This window comes from Nansenia antarctica (genome assembly GCF_963989245.1).
Source record: "Nansenia antarctica genome assembly, chromosome: 4".
In the NCBI taxonomy this organism is placed as follows: domain Eukaryota; kingdom Metazoa; phylum Chordata; class Actinopteri; order Argentiniformes; family Microstomatidae; genus Nansenia; species Nansenia antarctica.
Window position 1 is genome coordinate 14,913,950 of NC_137689.1, and position 23,753 is coordinate 14,937,702.

Below are 23,753 nucleotides of genomic sequence, written 5' to 3' on the forward strand. Positions count from 1 at the left end.
ATATTGGGGCGGTCAACAGTCAAGTCATAGAGTAGACCGCTTGGAAAAACACCTCAGGCATGTTGTGCATTTGACTATAGACGAAACATTGAAAACAGCCATTTAACTTTAAAATAGGCAGGGCAAGTAAGTGGCAATTTTATTGTATGTAAGTTAGTGAAAGTGAAATATCACTTCAGACTATCTGAAAATGACCTGACACCATCTTGATGAAAGATACCTAACAACGTTACTGAATAATTGTCAAAGCACAGCGTGGGTAAAATGTGTTATTTGCTTAACAATGACCTCACTGTTTGTGTAATTTACTTTATAGAAAATGATCAGCTGGAATGTGTTCGTGCTCATGAGATTATACATGATCATATTTATGCTGCTAGTTTAATGCACTGGCCACACTAGCACCATTCAGCTACATGCCAGAAGTAATTTTGAGATGGCCTTGTCAAAGGATCCCCAATTGTAACAGGTAGCACCTAAAACCAATAAGCTCTACTTAAGGCTTATTGGTGAAATCTACCAATCTTAGAGGGGACATTTTGGCTGACATGATGATTTAAGAGACAGGGATACGCATGATTACTCTACACGTCTCGTCCTCTCTGGAGTTGCTTATGCTGTCCTGGAATTCTGAAGTCCAGAAGGTAAATAGTTTCTAACACTTTAGCTCGGTGGCTTATAGTAGCCATGCAGTTTTGTTTCATTGCTTTGTTTGTGCAGGTGGTTTGAATCAGAGCGGTCGCTGCTTTCTGCCCACAGTAGAAAGGAAGATGTGAGGGTGTGTATACAGCGTATAGCTTATTTGTCGTTGTAAATAGTGGGAAGCGATGGGGTTTTCATTAACGACTGTATTTCACTACAGGTCTAGCCTGACCTAGGTGGTGCCAGTGAGAGGATTAACCGATGTCTGCTTTGAACTCAGGTAAAGGGTTTTGTTGCCTGTAGGACATCAGCTGTAATGTAGTGTAATGGGTAAATGATTAATCCAGTCTTTTTCCTTTTGTTAATAGGACTGCTAGCTGCTGTTTTGCTCAGAGTAGATTCTAGCCTAATGGAAACTAATTGTATTTGGGTATATTATATGTGTTGATCTATCCTGCTATTTGTGCTCTCTTTAAGCAACTGGTCATTTAGCCTACTCTTCTCATTTTAACTATTTCTGTTCTTTGGTTTTGAGTGGGGGGCGCCAGTGTGGAGAGGGTAGTTTCCTGGGCCTACTCTCCGTACACTGCATGTGGTGTGTATGAAGTGTAATTGCTTAATCACTGGGGAACACCTTAGATCACCGTTGGCTGTGTGCTTGCCGTGGGCTTGCTGTCTGTTTGCTGTGTGTTTGCTGTGTGTTTGCTGTGCGTGTGTACATTCACAGATTCACAGTGTGCCTGTCCTGAGATTGCTGTGGTGGTAGCATCCACCTCTACAGCCAGTTGCCCTACCCTCTTTTATCACTACGGCAAGTATAGCCAACACATTTTGTATATATATATACCCCGATATCCCGCATACCAACCGTCTGCGCTAACCACAAGAGAGTTAACGCCCTTGGGGGAGCTGTTAACGGGCCTCAAACAGGTTCATTACACTATCCCCACCATTCGGGAGAGCGTGCCCTCAGGCTTCACTATACCAAGTCCCTCACGTGGACACGGCTCTCCAATGGCCTTGTCCCATCCCACTTCTAACACCAATGTAGCGAACACGGCCACGCTAACCACAACCCCAAGAGAGTTCTCCCCCAGTCCTGTCCGCTACATTATATTATTGTATTATAGTATTATAGTATTGTATTGTATGTCAGTGTCTAAAGTGAATTGATGAATGAAAATAAAATATTTGAGATTAACAATATTTGTGACATTATTTGTGTAATGGCAACTGTCCAGCCTGCAGAAGTGGACATGTGCCTCTGGGTATATGGATGAACTGACTGGATGTTCTTCTCTTAACTGGAGTCCTGGGAACAAACATAGTCTTGTTTATTTGATCAGTGATGACACCAGTTCCAGCACAAGCCCTGGCCAGCAGCACCAACACCAACACCAGCACCAGCACAAGGACCAGGAGAGGAGCAACACTCCGCCCCAACAGGGAAGTTCACTGCACCTCCCCTCATTCAGACATACCAACTGCACTCACTCCTTGCCTACCCCGCCAGAACACTATCGCACACAGGCCACGACTCAACCCACTGACGCCAGCAGAAGCCCCAGTTCCTGCCAGCACCACCAGCACCAGCTCAACAACACTGAGACGACCAACACCCCTGGCCTACAGGGAAGTACTGTGCACTTTTCTCTACACCAAATGTTGTAAATATATTGTAAATACTGGTGTTAAATTTAAAAACAAAACTAATAAAATTACCTTTTAATGCCACTGAATGCTCAGAGTGCTGAAACTATTTTTTTTTATCAGAATCACCAGCCTAAGACAGACCACAGTTCTCAGCACTTCAGAAATGTTTGGACAGTATAAAACTTTCCAATAAGATTCCACTTAACTATCAAAAGGCAAGATTGGGCTATTATCATATTACATTATACTGTAGTCTTCCTTTTAAGATCCAGCCTACATGAAGTGCCTCGATAGGGGTCGGTTTGAAATGTAGCATAATAGCCTACTTTTGTTTTTCCTATTTTTATATGAGTCCTTAGGACAAACTGAATCTCCCTCTTTGATACGACATTATGTGCAATGAACAATATCATATTCATATGATATCATGACATTCGCTTGAAATATTGTCTTTCAATAGTTTAAACTGTCTAATTGGGGAACACAAGTCAGACAATATGACCATTTTTATCTGGATTAAAGTTACATTATGGACGACGTTCTCTCACCTCTCAATGCCCATGAGAAAGTTTCCTTTGCCACAGTTTGTAAGAATAAAACTAAAGATTGTGTGGTTTAATAAAGCATTGTTTGGTATTAGGCTATCATTGTGATAACGATAAACTCATCACTACAGCAACATTGTAGGTAATGGTAATAATAATAATAATAATAATATTATTATTATTATAAACTTCTGTAGTATCCTTATTAATGCTCTAGCTCAAAATGGATCATCTGGAAGGAGGGGACGTCCATCATTCCCTCTTTCCTCCATTCTAAGAAGGAGGAATGCTTATTGGAACTGGGCCATCGCTGACGTAAAAAGGGTGGTCAACTAAAACTCAATACAGAGTTAAAATGTACAAAATTAATTACATAAACGAACCATTTCAACACATCACAAGAGTATTGCAGTGTTTCATATGTTGTACGAAAAACCTACCTTTGAAGGAAGTTCCTTTTGATAGAGAGCTTAGGCTACCCTACCTTTTCTAGCCAAAGTAACCGGTTGGCCCTCTTACAAGCAGGAAGAAACCTATTGACGAACACGCAAAATGTCTCAGCTTCCTCCTATAAATCTTTAGTTTGTCATTTATTTTATGAATACGTACGAGGCGTATGGGCCTATAATTTGACTCATTCTAGCGCAAACGAGGAAACAAAACGGGCGGCGAACAATCTAGGAGCATCTTCAACCACCGAGGCAGCGATAGACAGCGTTAGTCTGCGGTACATGACTCTTCTCTGTAGCTAACCACCACTAACTAGGTAGGCTACTGCCCTAAACGTACTGACTTATTATTAGCTTGTCTATCAGGTTTGGACAGCTGGACCTATTCGAGTGTATTAATTGTCCATGGCATTTGTTGCCAGCTAAGTTGTAGCTCGCTACATTTTTGCTGCGTCGGAATTTGATGAGGCCAACGACTACGGAAATGTCGACAGAAGGGAGCACGTCCAACACAGCGTTTTTAGTAGCGGAATTATCCTTTTCATTTCAGGATGAGTTGACTGCGACCATTCACAATGCACTCGGTGTAGCGGTCGAGATAGCGGTGGTTAAGATCACTAAATTAGTCGGCCAAGTGTTGAGGGACGTGCGAGATCAAATGCACGAGACGCTTCGGGACAACAAGTCGCTGAAGTTGCGCCTGCAAGCGGCCGAACTCGAGTTATGTGCTGTGCGAGGTCGGCTGGAGGAGGAACAACAGCAGTCCGTGGGGGACAAAGCTAGTACCATTAGTAGAATTCAGCAGGTTCACCAGCAACTCAATTCTCTTGATGTCTCTCAGAACACAATCAAAGCGGGAAGACAAAGAGAGCATCGTCATGATTCGAATCCACTCGAATCAAATCCACTTGAATCAGAGGGGCAAGACAACCCTGTGTATCCAAATGAATCGTTCTGTGAGATCCGCGAGGATGGTCGTGTGTGCACACATGATATCAAACCAGATTTAGTGAGCGACACAACTTCTAACCAAGAAGAAACGGATAACGCTGGTAAGTTATTATGTCTAGTCAAGACGTACATATCTCAGTATGCTCAGTTAAATATGAAATATACTACTAGACATGTTCATTGGTAAAATCATTGTTCAAAGCTGTAATTACTGTACTGCCACCAACCAATTGTTTGTATTTTGTGTATCATTGCCTTAAACTCCACAGTAGAGAGTAAAGAAGGCGTCTTGACAGACCAAGATTCTGCACATTCAAGGGCTCTTGTGGTGCCAGAAGTCACCCTGAAGCATGCAGAACTGAAATCTCTGGTTGAGGTTAAGGTGGAGTCAGCAGACCTGGGATGTAATTCTACCTCTGATTCCCATACTGGAGAGGAGAACTACTGTGCAGACAGTCTCTCCATGGTCCAGTCAAGGCTACTGGAGGATTGGAGACCTGAGCCTCTGCAGCTACATGTACAAAATGACCCAGATTTGTTTGTCCCTTCGACCAGCCATTCTCTATGTAAGTTGAGTTGAGTGACAATTGTGTGTATGTCATCGTATTTGTAAGGGATGCACAGAAAGGCCTAATGATGTTTCATCAATTCAGTTTTTTACTTTTACTTCAGTGTCTCTTTCACTTTGTCTCTCCACAGCTGACTCTCCCATCTATAACCCAGATATACCAGACCTGGACATCCTCACGTCTTCAGCGCCCATTCCCCCAGCAGCGTTTGCTAAGCCGTACCCACCCAGGGGAACTACGGGGGCTTCCACCTCAACTCAGCTGTCGAGTGAAGAAAACAACATGGGTGCACAGCATGTCTGCAAGATTTGTGGAGAGAAGTTCCACCTCTCAGAGGAACTGCGCCGTCATCGTAGTCTGCTGCACCCCAAGAATCTGAACAAGAACCCCAAGCGCAACCTCTTTCCCCCTGGGCGTAGCCCATACCACTGCACCCTGTGCGGTCGAGATTTCAACCGCATGGAGCACCTTAAGATCCATCAGCGCATACATACTGGAGAGCGGCCTTACGCCTGCACTGTGTGTAATGCACGATTTCGTCACTCATGGGCCCTAACGAGACACTTCCGTATCCATACAGGTGAGAAGCCCTATGCCTGCAGCCAGTGTGGCAAAACTTTCAGAAACTGCGGGGGACTACGCTTTCACCAACGCTCTCACTCAAACGGAGGGATTGCATTATAGGCCCTAATAATGGATTGATGAAAGGGAGGGTGATTTTTTTTTACACTGGGACTATACAGTGAGATAGGTCATAGTACTAAATGCTGCCACTTATGCCTTTTACTGGATGAACAGAACAAATTGTGGTTAACGAGGCACAATTATCATCGTACGTTCATGTCCTTGACTGGAAATACCCTATTGAACATGAAAGGGTTTATGTAACAGACATCACGCTTCCGCAAACAGTATTCCTCATACAAGCTCACACGAGTATCGAACCTGTGTCCCCTGTATTGCCGACAAACATGACCGCCTACCAAAATACTCTCTTAACCAGCTACACCACCGAAAAGCTAGCAATTTGATTTCAACTTTTGAGGAGTGAATTAATTACCTTTTCAACTTATTTACCTGAACTCAGTTGATGTTGTACCCTATTTTACTATGACAGGAATTGTTTTTGTATTAAATTTCATTAAACAACTTTTTTGTTCTTTATAATGATATGCCAGATTATTATTTGCTGTATGGAAACATGATCCTTGATCATTTATCTCATGATTACAATGGAAATCTCATGCACAGTAGAACTAGTTGATAGCAGTTAAGGGTTTGTAAGTAATTTATAGAAAGACTATTCAGGTTCATAATCTACAGTTGCACACTTTCAAATATCAACACAACTCAGAATATACTGCACAGAAAAAAGGTCAAGTCTATTTGTTCATATTCTTGGGGGATGGGAGTGAACATGCTGAAGAAGAAGTCATCGGAGGCAATAAGCTCCAGCAGCCTTGCCTCCTCTTTGTCATTGACATTGTCAAATGTGGCAGCCATGTTCACTAGCCCTTCATCACCACCTTCATCCTCACCGGTGAGGGCAGGCAGCTTGGTCTCAGAAATGTAAAAAAAAAAACGTAGCCAATTTCCTCCACAGCATGTTAACAAAGACAGAAGCTGAATAATCGCCAGTGCTGAAGAGGTAATGATTTTTGCCTGGTCTTGCTGGTCTCCTTAGGTGTGAGTTTCGCCTTAGGGGAGACCCTTGGGTCACTTTGGCATTGACCCATGAGGGTTAATCAGTTCTAGAGTGGATAACATAACAATCAACCTCATCAGGGAGTGGGAGGGAGAGAATAGAAAAGGCCTGGTTTGCTCGTGTGGATGAGTATAATTTGCAGGGTGGTATATGAGAGAGCACTGTCTATCATCACTGAAAGATTGGATCCTATTCTGATACTTTTTTTAAATTGTGAATGATTACTAATGATAGATCAGTAACTGTTCTAACTAACTGATAAAGTGCAGCCATTGCAAACAAGGTTGCAGCAATGACACACCAAGACAAATAAACCCTAAGAACATTTGTAAAGCATAACCGTTTTACAGATCTGGGAATTGGGATACAATATAATGATTACAATTATTTATTAAAAAGACTTGCTCTAAACCTGATACAGCTATTGATAATAAATGTGGCTACAGAAATTATGTGTTTGTGTAAAAAGAGCACTACTGCCACCTGCTGTACTGGTCTGGGGGTCTGATGATTTATTTAGATTTTGAAACACTTGATTCTGAGGTCAGGAGAATTTTAAGATCCATCTACAGGTATACCCCTACTTGTGAATTTTCTCTTTCTACTGAAGGCAGAAAGTACTGTACTTAAATGCAAATGTTTGTACTTTTAGCAGTGCTATGTGCTAAATATATGTCTGCCTGCTGTGGGTTTAGAGCAGGCAGAGATCAGTACAGCTCCTTAGTCTTTCTGCACTCCCCACTCAGCTGTAAACAAACAAATGAAACAGTCACTGTGTTTGCAGCTGGTGCAGGGCACATATTTACATCCAGATGTGTGCATTAGCAAACTGTGGCACTTTGGGCTGGCACGGAATTGGACAGCCCCGAACACTACTCTTGGGGTCTGTTACCTGGGCATAGTGGCCACCGGTTGGCCTCACAAGAATAGTTTTATCAGGGGGACAAGCAGGATGAGCAGAGCCTCAGAGCACTGGGGACACTGGGCAACCTGACTGGGGTCTCCATCTCAGCCCAGGAGTTGAATCAGGGTGCTAGTCAGGAAGGGTAGCTAAATCGGCCCGGGCAGTGGAGAAAGCAAAACAAATCGGGCTCACACGGTACGGTACGGTACGGTAGTGGAAAAGCGTCAATAGTCTGTGATTCAAAAATGGAGATGGGGCCTATATCCCCATCTATGGTGTGTGTGTGTGTGTGTGTGTGTGTGTGTGTGTGTAAGACATTGATAGTATAAAGGTGTAGAGCTCACTTGTAAAATTATTACTTACCTGGTGCTTTGATGCCTTTATGACCTCCATGATCTGATCTAGAGGCTTGAGTCTCTTGACAGTTTTCAGGTGGATTCACTTGACGTCTTCGCTTCGAATGCTATTGTTGTGGAAAGTCCCAAATAGTCCATCATGCAGTACAATTCACGATACTGCACAACAAATCCTTTACAGTAGCTATGTTAAAGTGATAAGATAAATAGTCAGAATCATATTTTCTGGAAAATCTTTAATGCACACAAACAAGGAAACATTTTAAAACAAATAAGTAAAGTCAAGTGAATTCTAGACATTACAAGCAATAACACATTATTACCATTGTAAAAAAAAATAACAAATCATTTAGAAATGATAAAGAGAGAGCCTGTGTTGTTTCGCAGCATATGCAAAAGCTTAAGGTTTAATAGGCACCCAAAGCTAGATTATATAGCTTCAAATACTGAACAGGCAGCCATTTCCAGTGAACAATGTGCCGACACCCTCATTTACTAATGTTTACGCCATAAAGCAACATCTCACAAACTTGTAAACAGGAAAACATTGGCATCCCTTCCAAGAAACCATTAAAGCAATGTCTCTACTAACAAAATAGATGCACTGCACTGCATTTCAGTCTAATTCCTGACATTTGAAATAATAATATATTTGTTGATTTTCCTGTTATGTCATTTAATCCATATCACCTCATGGCAAAAATAAACATAAAAGTAAATGAGGTGCTGTAAGTCCATTACACACCTCAACAGGTCATGTACAGTTAGACAATTTTTCATATCACATTTTCAGACTTTTTGAATGAAGTAGTCAACTAAAGGTGTTCAAGCCATCAAAATAAACACAATCCTCAAACTCATCAAGGCGACCTGCTGAGATGCCTGCCTCTGTCCAAGCCTGTATGTAGCCAGTACAAAAGTAGAAGAGGAAAGCACAGTTGCATTATGCTCATTGTTGTCAGCTGGGTGTTTCCTTGGTCAAGACATCAATGTGGCTTCTGAAAAGACATGAGTGTTATGTGGCATATAATGAGAACAATGTTCATTGTAGCCTAATGGTGTTTTGATGTGCCAGTGTAGCCAAAATCACCTCCTGAGGACCATGACATAAGATGTGTTACTCACCTGTGATCAATGATAATCAATTAGACAAATGAAGACTTGTGATTTCTTGTGAAGTCACACACTCACCTTTTCTCGGTGGCTCCTCTGGTGAATCCGCAACTCCTCTGGATCTGAAAACATCTTTTGGCAAAATGGACAGACTGACTCTGGGATGGTTCTCCAAAATCCTTGCCCTAGGTCAGGTGAGTCACTGAGCTCAGCTTGGGCCTGTTTATACGGTTGTGGAGATGTACTGCTGGGGTGCACATCATCAACAGCAACATCATCACCAGTTGACTTCCTGTTACTCTGATTGAGTGGCTCCGCTCCTCTGTCATGCTTCATTCCAGCAACGCACGATTTAGGACAAGGGGATTTGTGAGACAGATGATCTGAACCCATCATCATCTTATTATGGAGAACATGTTCTCCATGTGAGCTTACAGAGGGCTTGGATCTGGGTGGACTGCTCAAGCGCACAGACAGCTGAGGCTTATGGGACGCTTGGTTTGAGGCGGTCACACACTGGATGGAACCGGGATCAGGACCAGGGAAGGGGAAGGCAGTGTACTTATCCTGCTTGTGTGCTGATGCTGAACTATTTTCCTGTCCCGTCTGACTTTCCTTCACAGAGTTGGGTTGTGAGTTGGATCCGAGTCTCTCTCTTGCCCCACTCCCGCTCCCTGGCCTGGCCAACCCTGAGCTCCAGCTCTCCAAGGGTGGCACAGACAGCTGCTGGATGCAGTGGTGCAGAGAGGGATAATCCACATATTTAAACTTAGGTACTCTTTCTTTTGAAGTGACAGGAGTGCGTCCAGAGGGCCTTCCAAGTGGACAGCCCTCTAGCCAGTTGTCCAGAGGCGGCACGGTGAGTTGCTGGATGCACTGGTGCAGGGAGGGGAAGTCCACATACTGGAACCTTGGAACCTTGAGGGGAACATCCGTGATATCCTCTTTTTTCACTCTGATGGGTATGGCAGACTCCCCTTCTTCCCTAGCCAGCCGGGCCTCTGTGTCCTGCTCGACTTTGACCACTGATGTCACAAGCTTTGGATCTCCTGCTCCCGCTGCAGGGAGAGGTCTCCTGTCCTCCATGGCTGTTTTCTGCAAACACATCAACCAGAGCTCATTACACATTCTAGGTTAACCTATATCAGTAAAGCCTTGAGGGTTTTTCTGTGTCATGAATCCAAATGAACAGATGTGCCATCACCTGGATTTTTCCAGAACTGGAAGTCTATGTAAACTCAAAGCAGAAACACCTCAATAGTGACACAATTGCTTGTCCAAGCTCTCAGCTAAAATACTAGGCTATTATACAGGCTATTATGAAGAAGGCTTTCCTCCCACAGCTCTGTTGGTTGATCAATGAGCTCAATGCTGATCAGATGCTGACTGGTGAAACTGAGAGACCAGTTTAAGATGCTGTCTGCTGCTCCCAACAACCCCATGTCAAGGATATAAATAGCTTTGCAGGTATGAAGTAAGGAGGAAAGTAGGTCAGAGCCAGACTGATCGCACTGCCAAGGGCCCAAAACAAAATATCTGTCACACAGCACAATCTATTGGCCTTCAAATAAATGTCAAGCTAGAGCCAAGAAAGCCTATACCCCAAAACGACCACAAGCCTTGCTAATTGCAATACAGCACTTAATGAAAACTGACAAAAGAGAAACTGCTACTCATCCTGATTCACACACAATATCAAAGGAATATACCTATAGGGCCAGGCCTATAGTCCTACTCTATTTTTATTTTAAATACTTGTATTGTAATAAGTGTGTGTGTGTGTGTGTGTGTGTGTGTGTGTGTGTGTGTGTGTGTGTGTGTGTGTGTGTGTGTGTGTGTGTGTGTGTGTGTGTGTGTGTGTGTGTGTGTGTGTGTGTGTGTGTGTGTGTGTGTGTGTGTGTGTGTGTGTGTGTGTGTGTCAGTGTCAGAGAGTGAGTGAGTGTGTGTTTTCATCACCATTAGTAACTCTGAAATTCAAGCAAGAGGTGGAAAACCAATACATAATAACTGACTTGTATCTACCATAGCACTGCAAAACACACAAGCCTGCCCTGGAACTGTGCCGAGCTGGCCCGTGATGAGGGGCGGGGGAACGCCGTGTTCCACATTCACTTGCTGTGTTTTGTATGAGGAATTGGGTCACGCACGGTGGCCTACATTTGGAGGGTTTGTTGTCTTCGTTTTTCCCTCCCCACATTTATTTGGCCTGGCCCCGCCCTCGTTGCCTGAACAGCGCAAAAGTAAAGCTATCGAAATATCCCCACTTGTAACGAAAAGGGAACCCTGAAATAAGACCAACTTTATAGAATATAGAGCATGATATTTCTTTATTTGAAGTTCGTGATGTAAAATAACACATGAGACGTTGCCACTATGGAGGTTAAACAGCGAAGGCATGTATTATTTCAATTATGTTGATAATTAATTTGATAAACTATATGATCAACACGAATTGTTAAAGATTCGATTGAATTGATAGACTGTATATCCTTTTGACACTGATGGCGCATACAACAAAACAATAGATTGTCACATTATGAATTATTCTGAGAAGCCGTACAAGAAAATAAAAATAATACATCATGTTAAATCCAAGTATTTACCTTTCGTTATCGTTCTTCCTGGAAGTCCGTAAAACACGTAATGCATCGGCTTCTTGGTGATGCCTCGTCCTGCATTGTGTGCAATTAAATTGAGTATAACAAGATGTAAATCAACCAGTAATTGGTCAAACGTTTCGTTTTTGTGCCAAATCGGGTAGAAAAAAATATGTTTAGATGGCTGACCCGAACGTTGTTGATATACCCCATCAATTAGTGTCAGCGAAATAAGATTTAATCATTCGATGTCAAGGACACCTCGCCAGAAACAGTTGTTTTAATGTGTCATATAAGGTTTATCTCTCTGAGAGCTGCTATTGCTATTCTGACTGATAGTGCCTAAAACCAATGAAAGTTCTGTTACAGTGAAACCACTCCTCCAAAGTCGTTGTCATAGCACAATGTAGACCAATGACCAAGCTAGTTATAGCTGAGTAGGCGGAGCCCTTGTGCTCTACTTCTGGTCAGATTACAGTTCAGATAGGCCTTCTTGCTCTAAGCATTCGGGTATCATATATTTTCACTAATTCAACCTCAACCTATAGGACTTTTCTAACTGATATAAAACAGATTTATTAGAAGCAGTTCCTATGTGCGTCACATGGCTGTAGGACTCATTTGATTGTATATTTTTCATTCATTAACTTTGAATCAATGTGCTAGTTAGCAGCATCCAAAATATAAAATGTTAATTTGAACGTCTATTTTCATGATATTATGTATTCTGTCTAACAGGCTCCTTATTGATGCCCATTTAATATCATTGTGCTACAGCCATGATAAAGTCTGATGACTATCACTATTGCTTCCACCTGATACTCTCCATACCTTATGACACCCTCCTTACCTTTACTTTGCGGTATCAGCCTATACATACATTTTGGTTGAATTCAAATATAAAAGGTTAAAATTAGGTATACAGTATAACTTTGCATGCTTTGGTTGTACCAAACAGGTAAAGTGAAAATGTAACTACAATTTATTAGGAACATATAGGCCTATAAGAAGGGTTTTGAAATGTGAATAGAAATTAGCAAATATGACCAGATTGGGTTTTATACAGAGTATGATGCCTGTATAAGATCTGTGTGTAAACTGTTAGTTAAGTATCTAAATATAAAATAGAGAAAGGTAGCCTGGTTTCTTCAAATTGTACAGAGGTAAGGTATTTAATTGTCTTTTGCAAAAGGAGAACAGTTTACAAGCATGTCAGACAAGGTCTTGACAGTGAACGTCTGCTCAGAAAAGTCCAGACATAGAGGAAACATGAATTTTTATACACAGGTAACAAACCCGTCCTCAGGTAAGGTTCAAGCCAATCACAGGCATTTCCTGTCCGCATCTGTGGTGAGGAGGGGCTAGCTGTGATGCAAATTATGAAGAGGTTATGGGGGATTGACCCCCACTTTCTCTTAGAGACACAAAGGTGGAAAAGGGGATGCAAAGGCCACGAACTGGTCTGGTCTGGTTTTAGAGTACTGGGCCTGGGGAATCACAATTATAGATAGATTAGATAAATAGATTGCTCAGTCTCTTTAGGTGCAGGTTAAGAGACTAGAAATCAATTAGGTCTTTGTGATCATTTAAATGTGTCTGTTGTCTAGCCAATGTCAAGTTTCTAGTAGACAAACTGTTTTCATTGTTGGAGAGGTTGAGGTCGTTTAAGTACTGTATGTCTATTCTGCCCAGACAGTCTGACTCAGTGACTTTTACAAGAGTAGCAATGACAAAATGACAACATGTCTTATCAAACTAATAATTTTCCCTTACAAATCTCATTCAGAATACCACTAAATAAACATATATTACTGAACTACACACATGAAGATTTGAAAGGGTTAATGTTAGACTGTTACTTTCAGCAGTGTTAAAGGGTTACAAAATAACATTCGGTTCCTTAACCTTGAAAGTTGTTGGCTATATTGACTTCATAGACTCATCGTTAGCATTTTTAACCAACATCCAATTCAAGTCTAGCATGTTTGAAATATCATGCTCAAATCATCTCAGTCATTTAAATCAAGTAATTGACTCTCCTTATGGAATTTTAGATCATTTGGGGATTCCAAAAAACAAAACGTAGGGTCAATTTACTTGCATTGGGGTTTAGTTAAACATGCTAACAATTAGCTGTTAGTTACAGTGCCCAGATAAACAGAACCAATGTGTTTGTTCTTGTCCATAGACTAATTTGAGGGTAAGGAACCAAGCCATGGGATTTTGTGTGGCTGAACTATCCCTTTAAAGTATAAAAAACAAATGACACATAGACATCACTAAAACCGTTATTTATTTACACAAGCACAATGTGACCAAATCTCAGAATAAACAAATTCTCTTAATTCCAATAAAACATTAGCTGTTTAATGTAATACCTCGAACAAGAGACATGGGGCATAAAAGAGCTTGGATAGAAGCCAGCATACTGTTGACATGACCCATGTTAGAGCCATTTCATTGCTGTAATAAAAATGTATATCACTTCATGTTTTAAGAAATGTACAGTTCATTAAAAAAAAAAGTGTGATATTGGTATAAATATCACAAAACAAACGTGTGTAGAAATACCTGAATTTGACTGAATAACAACATGAATACAGTGATAACACAAATGTTGCATGATTTAAGAGAGAGAGCTGTTGAAGCGGAAGTGAATGTTTACTTTTAAAAATATTTCTGGGGACAGTGATTGTTACAATACATTTATTTGATAAGTCAAAATGTCAATATACCCTTTGGCATATACTGTAGTCCTGTTTGGATACTGTTTGAAATGAAATATCTCCAATATGTCTATAAAACAAAATAGACAGTATATACGTACAGTATATTACACACATGATATTGTGATCATTAAAAGGTTTTTAAGCAAGAGTCCATCACTTACAATGCTTGTCCTGTGATGCATTCATTCTCTATGACTTCTACATCAATACATCTTTCATTTATACATGACCATAATACCCCATTTATTTATCCCTCCTATTTCCCATGCTTGCGCATACTTTTAATTTATTTAAACTGATCTTTGCGCTGTGCAACAAATGTGATGTATTAAACATTTGTGCTGTCTGACTTTGGCTTATTTGTGCAATGTGGAGGATCGGGGCTCTTGATAGGACACATGCCAATTCCTCCCTTCCAACCAACCCTCTCTGTTGGGTCTTTGACAACCAACCCACTCTATTCTTGGTCTTTGACTTCTGCAGGTTGATGGAGGAGATTGTGCCTCACAATCTGTGACAAAATGATACCGTATGTTACACTTGAATGAGTAATACAGTATAAAGGAGCACAACTTATTTGTATAGGTTGAGCAATGTTACCTTTGGACTAAAGTTACTGTTACTGCTGTAAACTCATTATTATATGCCCATTATTGATGATTCATTGATATTATTTAGTGCTTAATCATGTACCATAGGCTAGCCCATCTTTTTCTGCCGGTCAAGGAATTTTTGTCTTCTGTCAGCAGGAATCTCATCCAAACTGATACCATGACTGGTTGACCTGTGGAAAGACAAGTCAAAGAGCTCAATGTCTGGAACTGGCACACTTTTGAACAGACATTATGAATACCGTATATGTAATTATTATTATTATTATTATGATTATTTATTTTTACTATATTATATTGCATTGTTGATTTGCTGATTGTTGTTGAGTGTTGTTGATCGAGGAGCAAGATTCCAAGGCATTTAACTATATCAATTACGGAAGTATAACATTTGATTTGATTTGTACATTCACAGTGGGACAGCTTACAGCATGTCCATCACAAAACAGCCAGGGAAAGTAAGCCAGACAAGGTGAGCAGAAGGAAAAGATACAGGCAGGTTGAATCTTACCCTGGTTGAAGGTCTGGTGGTATGGGCAGCGGCTTATTAAAATCATCTTTCCCAACCAACCAGTATGTGTTTTCAATTCCCTTTCCCTAAGAAATGAGAAAATGGGGATTTAGAGAAGACATGGCAGTTTAATTAAAATGTTCTGTGTGTGTGTTTATGAAATGGATGTGTGTATGTGTGTGTGTGTGTGTGTGTGTGTGTGTGTTTACCTTGAGCTCTGTCAAGCCCCTGGAGTCTACTTTGTAACCCTGATTCAAAGCTCTTAGGATATCAACTGTGTTTTGGTTGACATGGATTCTGTAAGCTATGATATCCCAAAAACAACAAAGGCAACGTTAGTCATACAATTTTCAGAGGTGTTGAATTCATTTAATGTAGTCCTTAAACATTATTAATTTACTATACAAAATCTCAGTATTACGTCCTTATTGCTTTGGTTATGAAGTAATATGGATGATGATGATGATGATGATGATGATGATAATGATGAGGTACAACATTTGTTCTACTCTCATAAAGGTTCTCTAACAATGTTTTTATTAATACAAACAGTATCGCCCTTGCACTCTTGTGTTGTGTTTGTGTTGCTATTCTTATTGCCACTAGATGGGAGTAGATGGGAGATGTATGTGTGCTCTTCTCTGTCACTAGCTGTTGCATAGTAGCCCTTCACTCGAAATGTACTTGCCAGCAGGCAAATAAGAAATTGTCGTCTTTAGATTTGACTGGTAATTTTTGGACTGTTAAATATCATCACTCCAAGCATAAGTAACATTTTCAGACTGTTACAAATACAATTATTTCACAAATTCCAACACTTATTTAAATCTGATTTCAGTAATACCATCATAATTGTGGTATATAAATTGTAATGAAAGGGTACCTGAGACAAGCTCGTTCCTGGAGGACATTTTTATTAAACCCTGATTTTGGCCACTAATTCTGCTGATAGTCTTAAAGGATTACAAAGGACTGCTCACCTTAAACCTCCTTTAGCCCCTTGTTGCATGCATACAAACTGCAATACACCTGTCCTTTATTAGAGCACTCACACACAGTGAGTTCAGTAGTTTCTGGGAAATAAACTAATGTCAGGTACTCACGCAACCCTGTGGACTCCATTCGAGAGGCTGTATTGACAGTGTCTCCGAACAGACAGTACCGAGGCATTGTCAGACCCACCACACCAGCCACAACTGGGCCTGGTGGACACACACACACGCACACACACGCACACACACACACACACACACACACACACACACACACACACACACACACACACACACGGATGATGACTTGATAAAAGATGATCAGTCCTTATCCACATTGAAATATCATTGAACACATCTTGTCTCTGTTTTCTGCACCCATTAGGGTCAAATGCTTTTATATAATGGATACAATGGATTCAATTGCATGTTTTGGCTGTTCTTCATCATAATAAACCGTATCTTTCTGCCAAACATGTTACTTCTTATATTAATTCGGAGGACAGAGTAACAAGGGACAAGAATTATGCAGTGTCTAATTGGATGACAGGAAGTAAGTGGAGGACAATTCACAGTTCCTGGAATATGTTCCAGACAAGGATCAGGTAAAAATAGTCTTCTGCTCTTAACAACCTGTACAGCCAGATGATGTTAATTGCCATGTTCCATGTGTTCATTCTTTAATCTGATTTGATATGTGTAATTCACAATCGAATCAGTGTGTATCTGTGTGTATATTGTCTGTCTTTATCTTTATCGTTACAATAAACCTACTTTTGAAATAAAGCATATTCAGATATGATCAGATATGGAAGATGGAAGAAATCTGAAATAAAAGGAGGGCTGCTCACCAGAGTGCAGGCCGATACGAATCCTGACCTTGACGTCAGGCATGTGCCTCATCTTGAAGGTCCCAATGCAGTGTAGGATGTCCAGAGACATGTTTGACATCTCGGCTGCATGCCGATTTTCATTACGATTGGGAACTCCTGAGGCTACCATGTAAGCATCTCCAATCGTCTCCACCTGAAACCCACACACAAAGAGTTATGCACGTACTGCCACCCATCGACACGCACACACACACACACACACACACACACACACACACACACTCACACTCACACTCACACAATGTTTAGGGTTAGAGTCATGAACAAACAGACATAGTGTTAGTTTGAAACAACCCCTTGGACCCTTAGACTCTCACCTTGTAGACATCATGCCGTCCAATGATGGCATCGAATAGTGTGTAGAGATCATTTAGTAAGTCAACCACCTCAATGGGCTCACTGAGGGCAGAGATGGTGGTGAATCCCACAATATCACTGAAGTACAGGGTCACCTCAGAGAAATGCTCTGGTTTGACAGGCTTGCCTGTCTTTAGTGCCTGGGCCACAGACCTGAGGAGAGGCAAGGGAGTGGATTTTTAGATTACATTTGAATTTAGATAATAAATATATTCTAGATTTTACACAAATCATGCCGGTTTCAATTTATTGGGATTTTGCAAATAGACACATACAGACTGTTATGTTATATAAGGAGAGAGAGCCTAATAATAATAATTAATATTAATAAGTAATAATTACTTGGGCAGCATCTGGGCCAGCAGCTGATCAGTCTTCTGCCTCTCCACCTCCAGCTCCTCTGTTCTCTCTCTGATCAGATCCTCCAGGTTGGACGAGTACTGCTCCAACATGCGCAGCATGGAGTCAATGATGTTGGTCTTCTTTCCCTTGGTCACACTCTTAAACTAAAGGAGAAACAGAGGACGAACATAAGCCTAGTGAGAGGAGACAGTAGCGAGATCACAGAGAGTATAATACTGCAGTCATTTTTACAATGAACATTTCGACCCCATAGGAGCAGTGTGTGTGTGTGTGTGTGTGTGTGTGTGTAAGGACAAGGGGTGGCTGGCGGACAAGGGGTCGGCTGGCGAGGTAGAAATTGTAAGGACAGGCTCATTGTAATGCATGAAATGGAATGTGGAATGGTATCAAACACATGTCCATTCCATGCATTACAATGAGCCTGATTTCTACCTCTGCTAGCCTCCCCTGGAATGTACAGTATGTCGTTGTGCATGTATACATTATGTTTATGTGTGTGACCTGTCTGAAGATCTCCTCAAAGGTGGGTCTCTTCTCTGGTTCCTCACTCCAACTCTGTTTCATAATCTGGATGATTTCTAGCGGCGCCTCGTCCACTGAGACAGAGGGCCGACACAGTGGAGGTGGTGACTTCAGCTTGCTGATTATCTCTGTCAAACAATGCACACACATGTCATTCTAGTACCCCATTTTGCAGCCTTTTTTCAGTGGTTACAATCCCCTCAAAGTGTCTATTTGCTAATAAAGCTTAATCATGGCAATGATTTATTTCCTGCAGTATCTTACACCACCCTCTCAGCACCATTAATTTTACACTTTCTTACACTTTCTATATGTCTTTTTTCTTTGCTTTCTCAGTCAAGCCCTTCCCATGGCCATCTCCCTGGTGTCTCACCATTGGGTGGCATGTCCAGCATGCAGAAAGGAACACTGCGAGCAATGACTTCCTGCATGATGATGGCGAAACTGTACACGTCACCATTGTATGTTCCCATCTCCTGGAGCTTTACGTCTCGGAGCAGCTCTGGTGCGGTCCATAACAGATCTGAAAAGTTTATACTTACTGGTCACATATTTTTGTCGAAGGAATGATGAAGGATCATATAAGTAGACAAAACACGACAAAAGCATTCATCTTACCCTCAGGCTGGGCTTCAACTAAAGAGATGTTCTGGCTCTGAATAATATCATTGAAGCCATACTCAGTCACCTTCAGCACAAAGCGGCCATCCACGACGCAGTTACGGGATTTGAGGCGCCCGTGGACAATGTAACGATGGTGCAGGTACTTCATTCCCTGGGAGGAAAGAAATATTTATAAATGATGAGAAGTGAGGAAAAAGTGAGAGATGGAGTGAGAGATGAAACATAATGTAGTAGAAGCTTTCTCTCTCACCCTGATCAGGTCCATTAACAGGGAAGACTTGAACATCCAGTCAAGACGCATCTCCTCGTTGCTGAGAAGGTCCTGCAGGCTGCCCCTGGTACAGTGCTCCGTCACGATGCCAAAGATCCCGGAGTCAAAGAACAGGCCCAGCATCAGGTTGAGGTTCTCATGCCGCATGTCCCTGAGCTGAGAGTGGAGGAATAAGGACAAACAAGGTGAGACAGAGTATGAGATGCACAGTGCAGACAGAGCTACACAAAACCACGTATTCTCTCATTTATCACTCAGTTAGTTACAAACTCTCAATCAGTCATTGTCACTCTCTCACCTTGACAAAGGTATTTTGAGTGCTCTCCTTGACATCTGATATAGAGTTGATATTGGGGCATTTCTTCAACCAAACCCAGTCACCCTGGGAGGAGCAAATAATATGTTATTGATTGTCTATCTAAAAGAAACCAAGAATGCCAGGAATAGGGACAGAGAGATAAAGTATTGTCCATTAGGACAGACATACCAGTGTCAACATATCCTACCTGCATGGCACCAGATAGCACTGACTTTTGAGTCATGTCAGCTACATCAGCTATAATACACTGATATTTGCATTGATATGTGTTGTGCAGGTCTCCTACCTGCTGGATGTCTCAAATTAATCATTTATCCAACTGGGTTCAGTTTGAGACCTCCCACTGGGGAGATTGACATCACCCACCTCAAAGACAGCAATATTTGAGGTGTCAGGTGTGGTGGCCAAATAGCTGCGCCCAGACACTGAATGGCGTGGGGTCTTCATATCCACATCCAGCTGGCTCTTCATCACACTGTCCTCATTCAGCTTCTACTCAGAGAGAAAGGAGAGTAGCAAGGAGCAAGTTAAGAATAGATACTCTTTCGTAAGTAGGATAATTCAGACACACAGGCATGTAAAAGTCACAAGTTCTCACACTCATAACACAACCAGGATTTATGCTAAAAGCCTCCAACTGACCCGTCTGCTGATTTGTGTATTGATGAAGATCAGGTCATCCAGAGTGAGAACTATCTTACAGGCTCCTCCCCCTCCTCCAAAGAAGTGGCCAATTTGGCCATGTCGCCTAGCCAGACACAAATGAAAACATGAGGGACAACATGCAGTACACAAGCACAAATCTGTTCAGTGTATATTCACGACAATCAAATGAGACTAGTCAATGACACATTCCTACTGTACTTGGTTTTTAACTTGACATACCTGAGGTGGATAAAGAGGGCAGCACCACCTCCAGCAATCAGTGCAAACAGAAGGAACAGAAAGAAGAGAGTACTTCCATTCATTCCTAAAGAGAACGAGAGAGAGATCCTTGAGAGGACATTGATAAGAATATCTTAAAGACTCGTTCTAACATCTTTTCCCTCAACCCTTAACCAAATAGCCAGACCACTCACCCCCACTGCAGGCAAAGTATGAGCTGAACCAGCAACTGGAATCACGGCTGGGTGTACTGCCTGCAAAGTGGATGGAGCGGCCAGTGTACTTGAGTGCCCCAAATTTGCCGTATGTGTGGGGAGCCTCTAGAACATGTGTTGAGTAAAGCTTGGACCCAATGGAATTTGAGTCCAGGACCACATAGCGCCCCTGCATGCCCTCCCCTTCGGAGCCCGACATTAGGGGCTGATTGAAGCCCTCAAACTCAAACCCTCCTTTGCTCTTGGAAAGTACGTCCCCCGACACCCAGCGACCTTCGGACAAACGGGCCTGCTCTACAGACATGGCCAGGAAGTAAAACATGTTGTAGATGGTGCCAAAGAATGGAGACACCTACGAGAGGAGAAAAAGTGGTGATGATGCATCATTGATCAGACAGGCCATCACTGAAAACTGGCTTCAAACTGTTGTGGACTGACAAGCTGGGGTCTGATCGGGATGGTAGGACAATCATATATTGTGTTTATACATTAATAGAAAAACAGATAAGGACAGAGGTGGTAAAGCACTGACAAAATACTAGTCACTGTCAATACTGGACTGCTGTATCAACCCTACAGAACAAAGATCAAGAACTACAGCTCCAACTACAAGAGGACAGTTTTCCCATTTCCCCAGATGAATACCTCAGTGTCCGTTTCTCAGGACGTCTCACCTGCTCTGGTGGGGTGCTGCTGCGGATTTCATAGCTGGTCTGAGCATCTTTAAAGGCCTCATAGAAATTGCGCTCACCAGAATCCATGGTAATGGTGAGAACACCATCATAGGCCCGTCGCAGTTTGGTGTCATTGGCTAGGATGGGGTAGGATGTATTCTTATAGGGCAGTGAGTACAAGAGGGTGTCGTAGGGGATGAAAACATATCCACGGTCTATCATGCGCATGTCCATGGCATTGGTCAGGAGCTGATACTGGGGATCACTACCAATCAATACAGAGTGCATGCACATAATGACCACTGGGGAGACAGAGGATAAGGAGAGGGAGAGAGGGGAGGAGGGGGGGGAAGGAGATAGAGGGCAAATGGAGAGACACATATTAGTCAGATATGAGTGTTTGGGTAAGGTCACTGGAATAGCATGAGGCTGTTATCGTCACAGGACATCTTTTTTGTGTATCTTTCCTTTCATCACTCATACATAAACACACCCACACACACGCACCCCCCCCCCCCCCCACACACACACACACACATACACACACACACACACACACACACACGCACGCACGCACACACACACACACACACACACACACACACACACACACACACACACACACACACACACAAACACAAGTATACACAATGTTGAAGAACCAAAGCCAAAGAATTTTACTCTTGTGTACTTGTACAGTAAGATGTAATAAAAGCAATTCTGATTCTGATTCTGATACACACCTTTGACACGGTCTGCCGCCCGTATCTGCTCCAGGGCCCTGCGAGGCCCATCTTTGTCCATCTCCATGGTGACCACAGTGCTGACGGGCAGGCCCAGGGTGCGCAGTGAGGCGGCCAGCTCATGTCCGGTAGCCTCCCAGAGGTCCCCTTCAGATGAGATGATGGCCACATGAGCCCAGCGGAAGAAACGCAGCGCAGAGAACAGAACACGTGCGGACAGTGGCAAGGGTCGCAAAAACGTGGGGTATGTTACTTCATCCATGTTGGGTTTCAGACAGCCCCAAGAGAGAAGTCCCTTATTCCAGTTTTTCGCAAACAGGGCAGCTGAGGAGCAGTAGCCTGGGTTAGCTGGGCCAAGGAAAGCTGAACCATAGCCTTCCAATTCAGCGAAGCGGGCAAGTGCACGGGAAGATTGGCAATCCTCGTTGACCAGTGTGTAGTCATACCAGTAGCCTTTACTGATGTAGGGGTCTTTGTTGATGCGGCTGGTGGCCAGGCGGGCTGCCAGGTCAGGGAGGGCTTTGGAAAATAAAGGGTCACACGTCCAGGGCCCAACGATGGCCACCTTGAAAGTGGCACCCCAGGCTTCACAGGGTAGATAGGTGGCCATCAGTAGAGGGACCAGAAGCCAGCTGCTCTTCCAGCTTTTGGAGCGGAGCAGTGGGAACGACAACGTAGGAGCACCTAGCGAAGAACTGTTCACTCTGTTTGTTCCCTCTGTCCGCTTTTGACCTTTTCTCTCTCTTCGTGAGGGCTCCTGCTGCCATCGTGGGTGGTTGGAGAGGCTGAGGAGGAAACTAGAGTTTTTGTGAGCTGCCATTTCCCCACAGGGCTTCTATCAGGGTCAGACACAGAAGAGGACTGGATGGGTAGACAGTGAGCGTGTTGGGAGAGTGTATTTGTGGAAGGGATTCTGCCCCTTGGCACTCAGGAGGGCACTAGCCCAAAGCTGGAAAGGTTACCACAAGACTCCCATCCATCACTACACCCATGGATCAGCCAGAGCAGAGTAGAGAGCAATAAAATAGAATGAGAGAGAAAGTTAGACATATTTGACAAACATTACAGTTTGCTTTACATTGCATATGTATACATGCTAATTACATATGTGCTTTGCATTGCTTTATTTAGACACTCATGAATACTGTATTAGGAACACCTGCACACCTTCTCATTCATGGAGGTGGTGTAACGGTGTGGGGAATGTTTTCTGGGCACACTTTGGGCCTGTTAATACCAATCAATCATGATTGCTTGAATGCCACAGCCTATTTCAGTATTGTTGCAGACCATGTACATCCCTTCATGGCTACAATTTACCCATCTTCTAATGACTTCTTCCAGCATGATAATGCACCATATCACAAAGGAAAAGTTGTCTCAAACGTTGTTTCATGAACATGACAATGAGTTCAGTGTTCTTCAGTGGCCTTCCTAGTCACTGGATCTGAATCCAATAGAACACCTTTGGGATGTGGTAGAAAGGGAGATTCACAGCTTGAAAGTACACCTGAAAAATCGGCAGGAATTGCGTGACGCAATCATGTCATCATGGAACAG

At 42.5% G+C, this 23,753-nt stretch overlaps 3 protein-coding genes across 3 annotated transcripts; 1 reads left to right on the forward strand and 2 right to left on the reverse strand.

Annotated features, from left to right (window-relative positions):
• The first annotated feature begins 3,492 nt into the window (after window positions 1-3,492).
• Window positions 3,493-5,884, forward strand: LOC308155704 (uncharacterized protein). The gene is made up of 3 exons (XM_080529078.1): window positions 3,493-4,423; window positions 4,559-4,806; window positions 4,940-5,884. The coding sequence occupies exons 1-3, from the start codon at window positions 3,753-3,755 to the stop codon at window positions 5,491-5,493; spliced, it is 1,473 nt and encodes a 490-aa protein (XP_080385204.1). The 5' UTR covers window positions 3,493-3,752; the 3' UTR covers window positions 5,494-5,884.
• Window positions 5,885-8,196: 2,312 nt separating this feature from the next.
• LOC308156856 (uncharacterized protein) lies at window positions 8,197-11,770 on the reverse strand. The gene is made up of 3 exons (XM_080530304.1): window positions 11,491-11,770; window positions 8,966-9,982; window positions 8,197-8,772 (listed from the first exon to the last, which is right to left on the reverse strand). Exons 2-3 carry the CDS (start codon window positions 9,971-9,973, stop codon window positions 8,761-8,763), a joined length of 1,020 nt encoding a protein of 339 aa, XP_080386430.1. The 5' UTR covers window positions 9,974-9,982; window positions 11,491-11,770; the 3' UTR covers window positions 8,197-8,760.
• A 3,142-nt stretch (window positions 11,771-14,912) lies between these two features.
• gucy2d (guanylate cyclase 2D, retinal) lies at window positions 14,913-23,013 on the reverse strand (the record flags this gene model as incomplete). Its single annotated transcript, XM_080530280.1, has 18 exons — window positions 14,913-14,997; window positions 15,336-15,421; window positions 15,545-15,639; window positions 16,439-16,537; window positions 17,179-17,353; window positions 17,538-17,730; window positions 17,920-18,083; window positions 18,442-18,590; window positions 18,836-18,985; window positions 19,081-19,237; window positions 19,337-19,513; window positions 19,656-19,739; window positions 20,043-20,168; window positions 20,319-20,424; window positions 20,562-20,646; window positions 20,756-21,128; window positions 21,451-21,752; window positions 22,194-23,013. 18 exons carry the CDS (start codon window positions 23,011-23,013, stop codon window positions 14,913-14,915), a joined length of 3,426 nt encoding a protein of 1,141 aa, XP_080386406.1.
• Window positions 23,014-23,753: the final 740 nt, after the last annotated feature.

Coding starts and splice junctions, on each gene's coding strand:
- LOC308155704 (XM_080529078.1), top strand. CDS start 3,753: ATGAGGCCAACGACTACGGAAATGTCGACAGAAGGGAGCACGTCCAAC. Junction 4,424..4,558: donor ACTACTAGACATGTTCATTG/GTAAAATCATTG, acceptor TGCACATTCAAG/GGCTCTTGTGGTGCCAGAAG. Junction 4,807..4,939: donor TTCGACCAGCCATTCTCTAT/GTAAGTTGAGTT, acceptor GTCTCTCCACAG/CTGACTCTCCCATCTATAAC.
- LOC308156856 (XM_080530304.1), bottom strand. CDS start 9,973: ATGGAGGACAGGAGACCTCTCCCTGCAGCGGGAGCAGGAGATCCAAAG.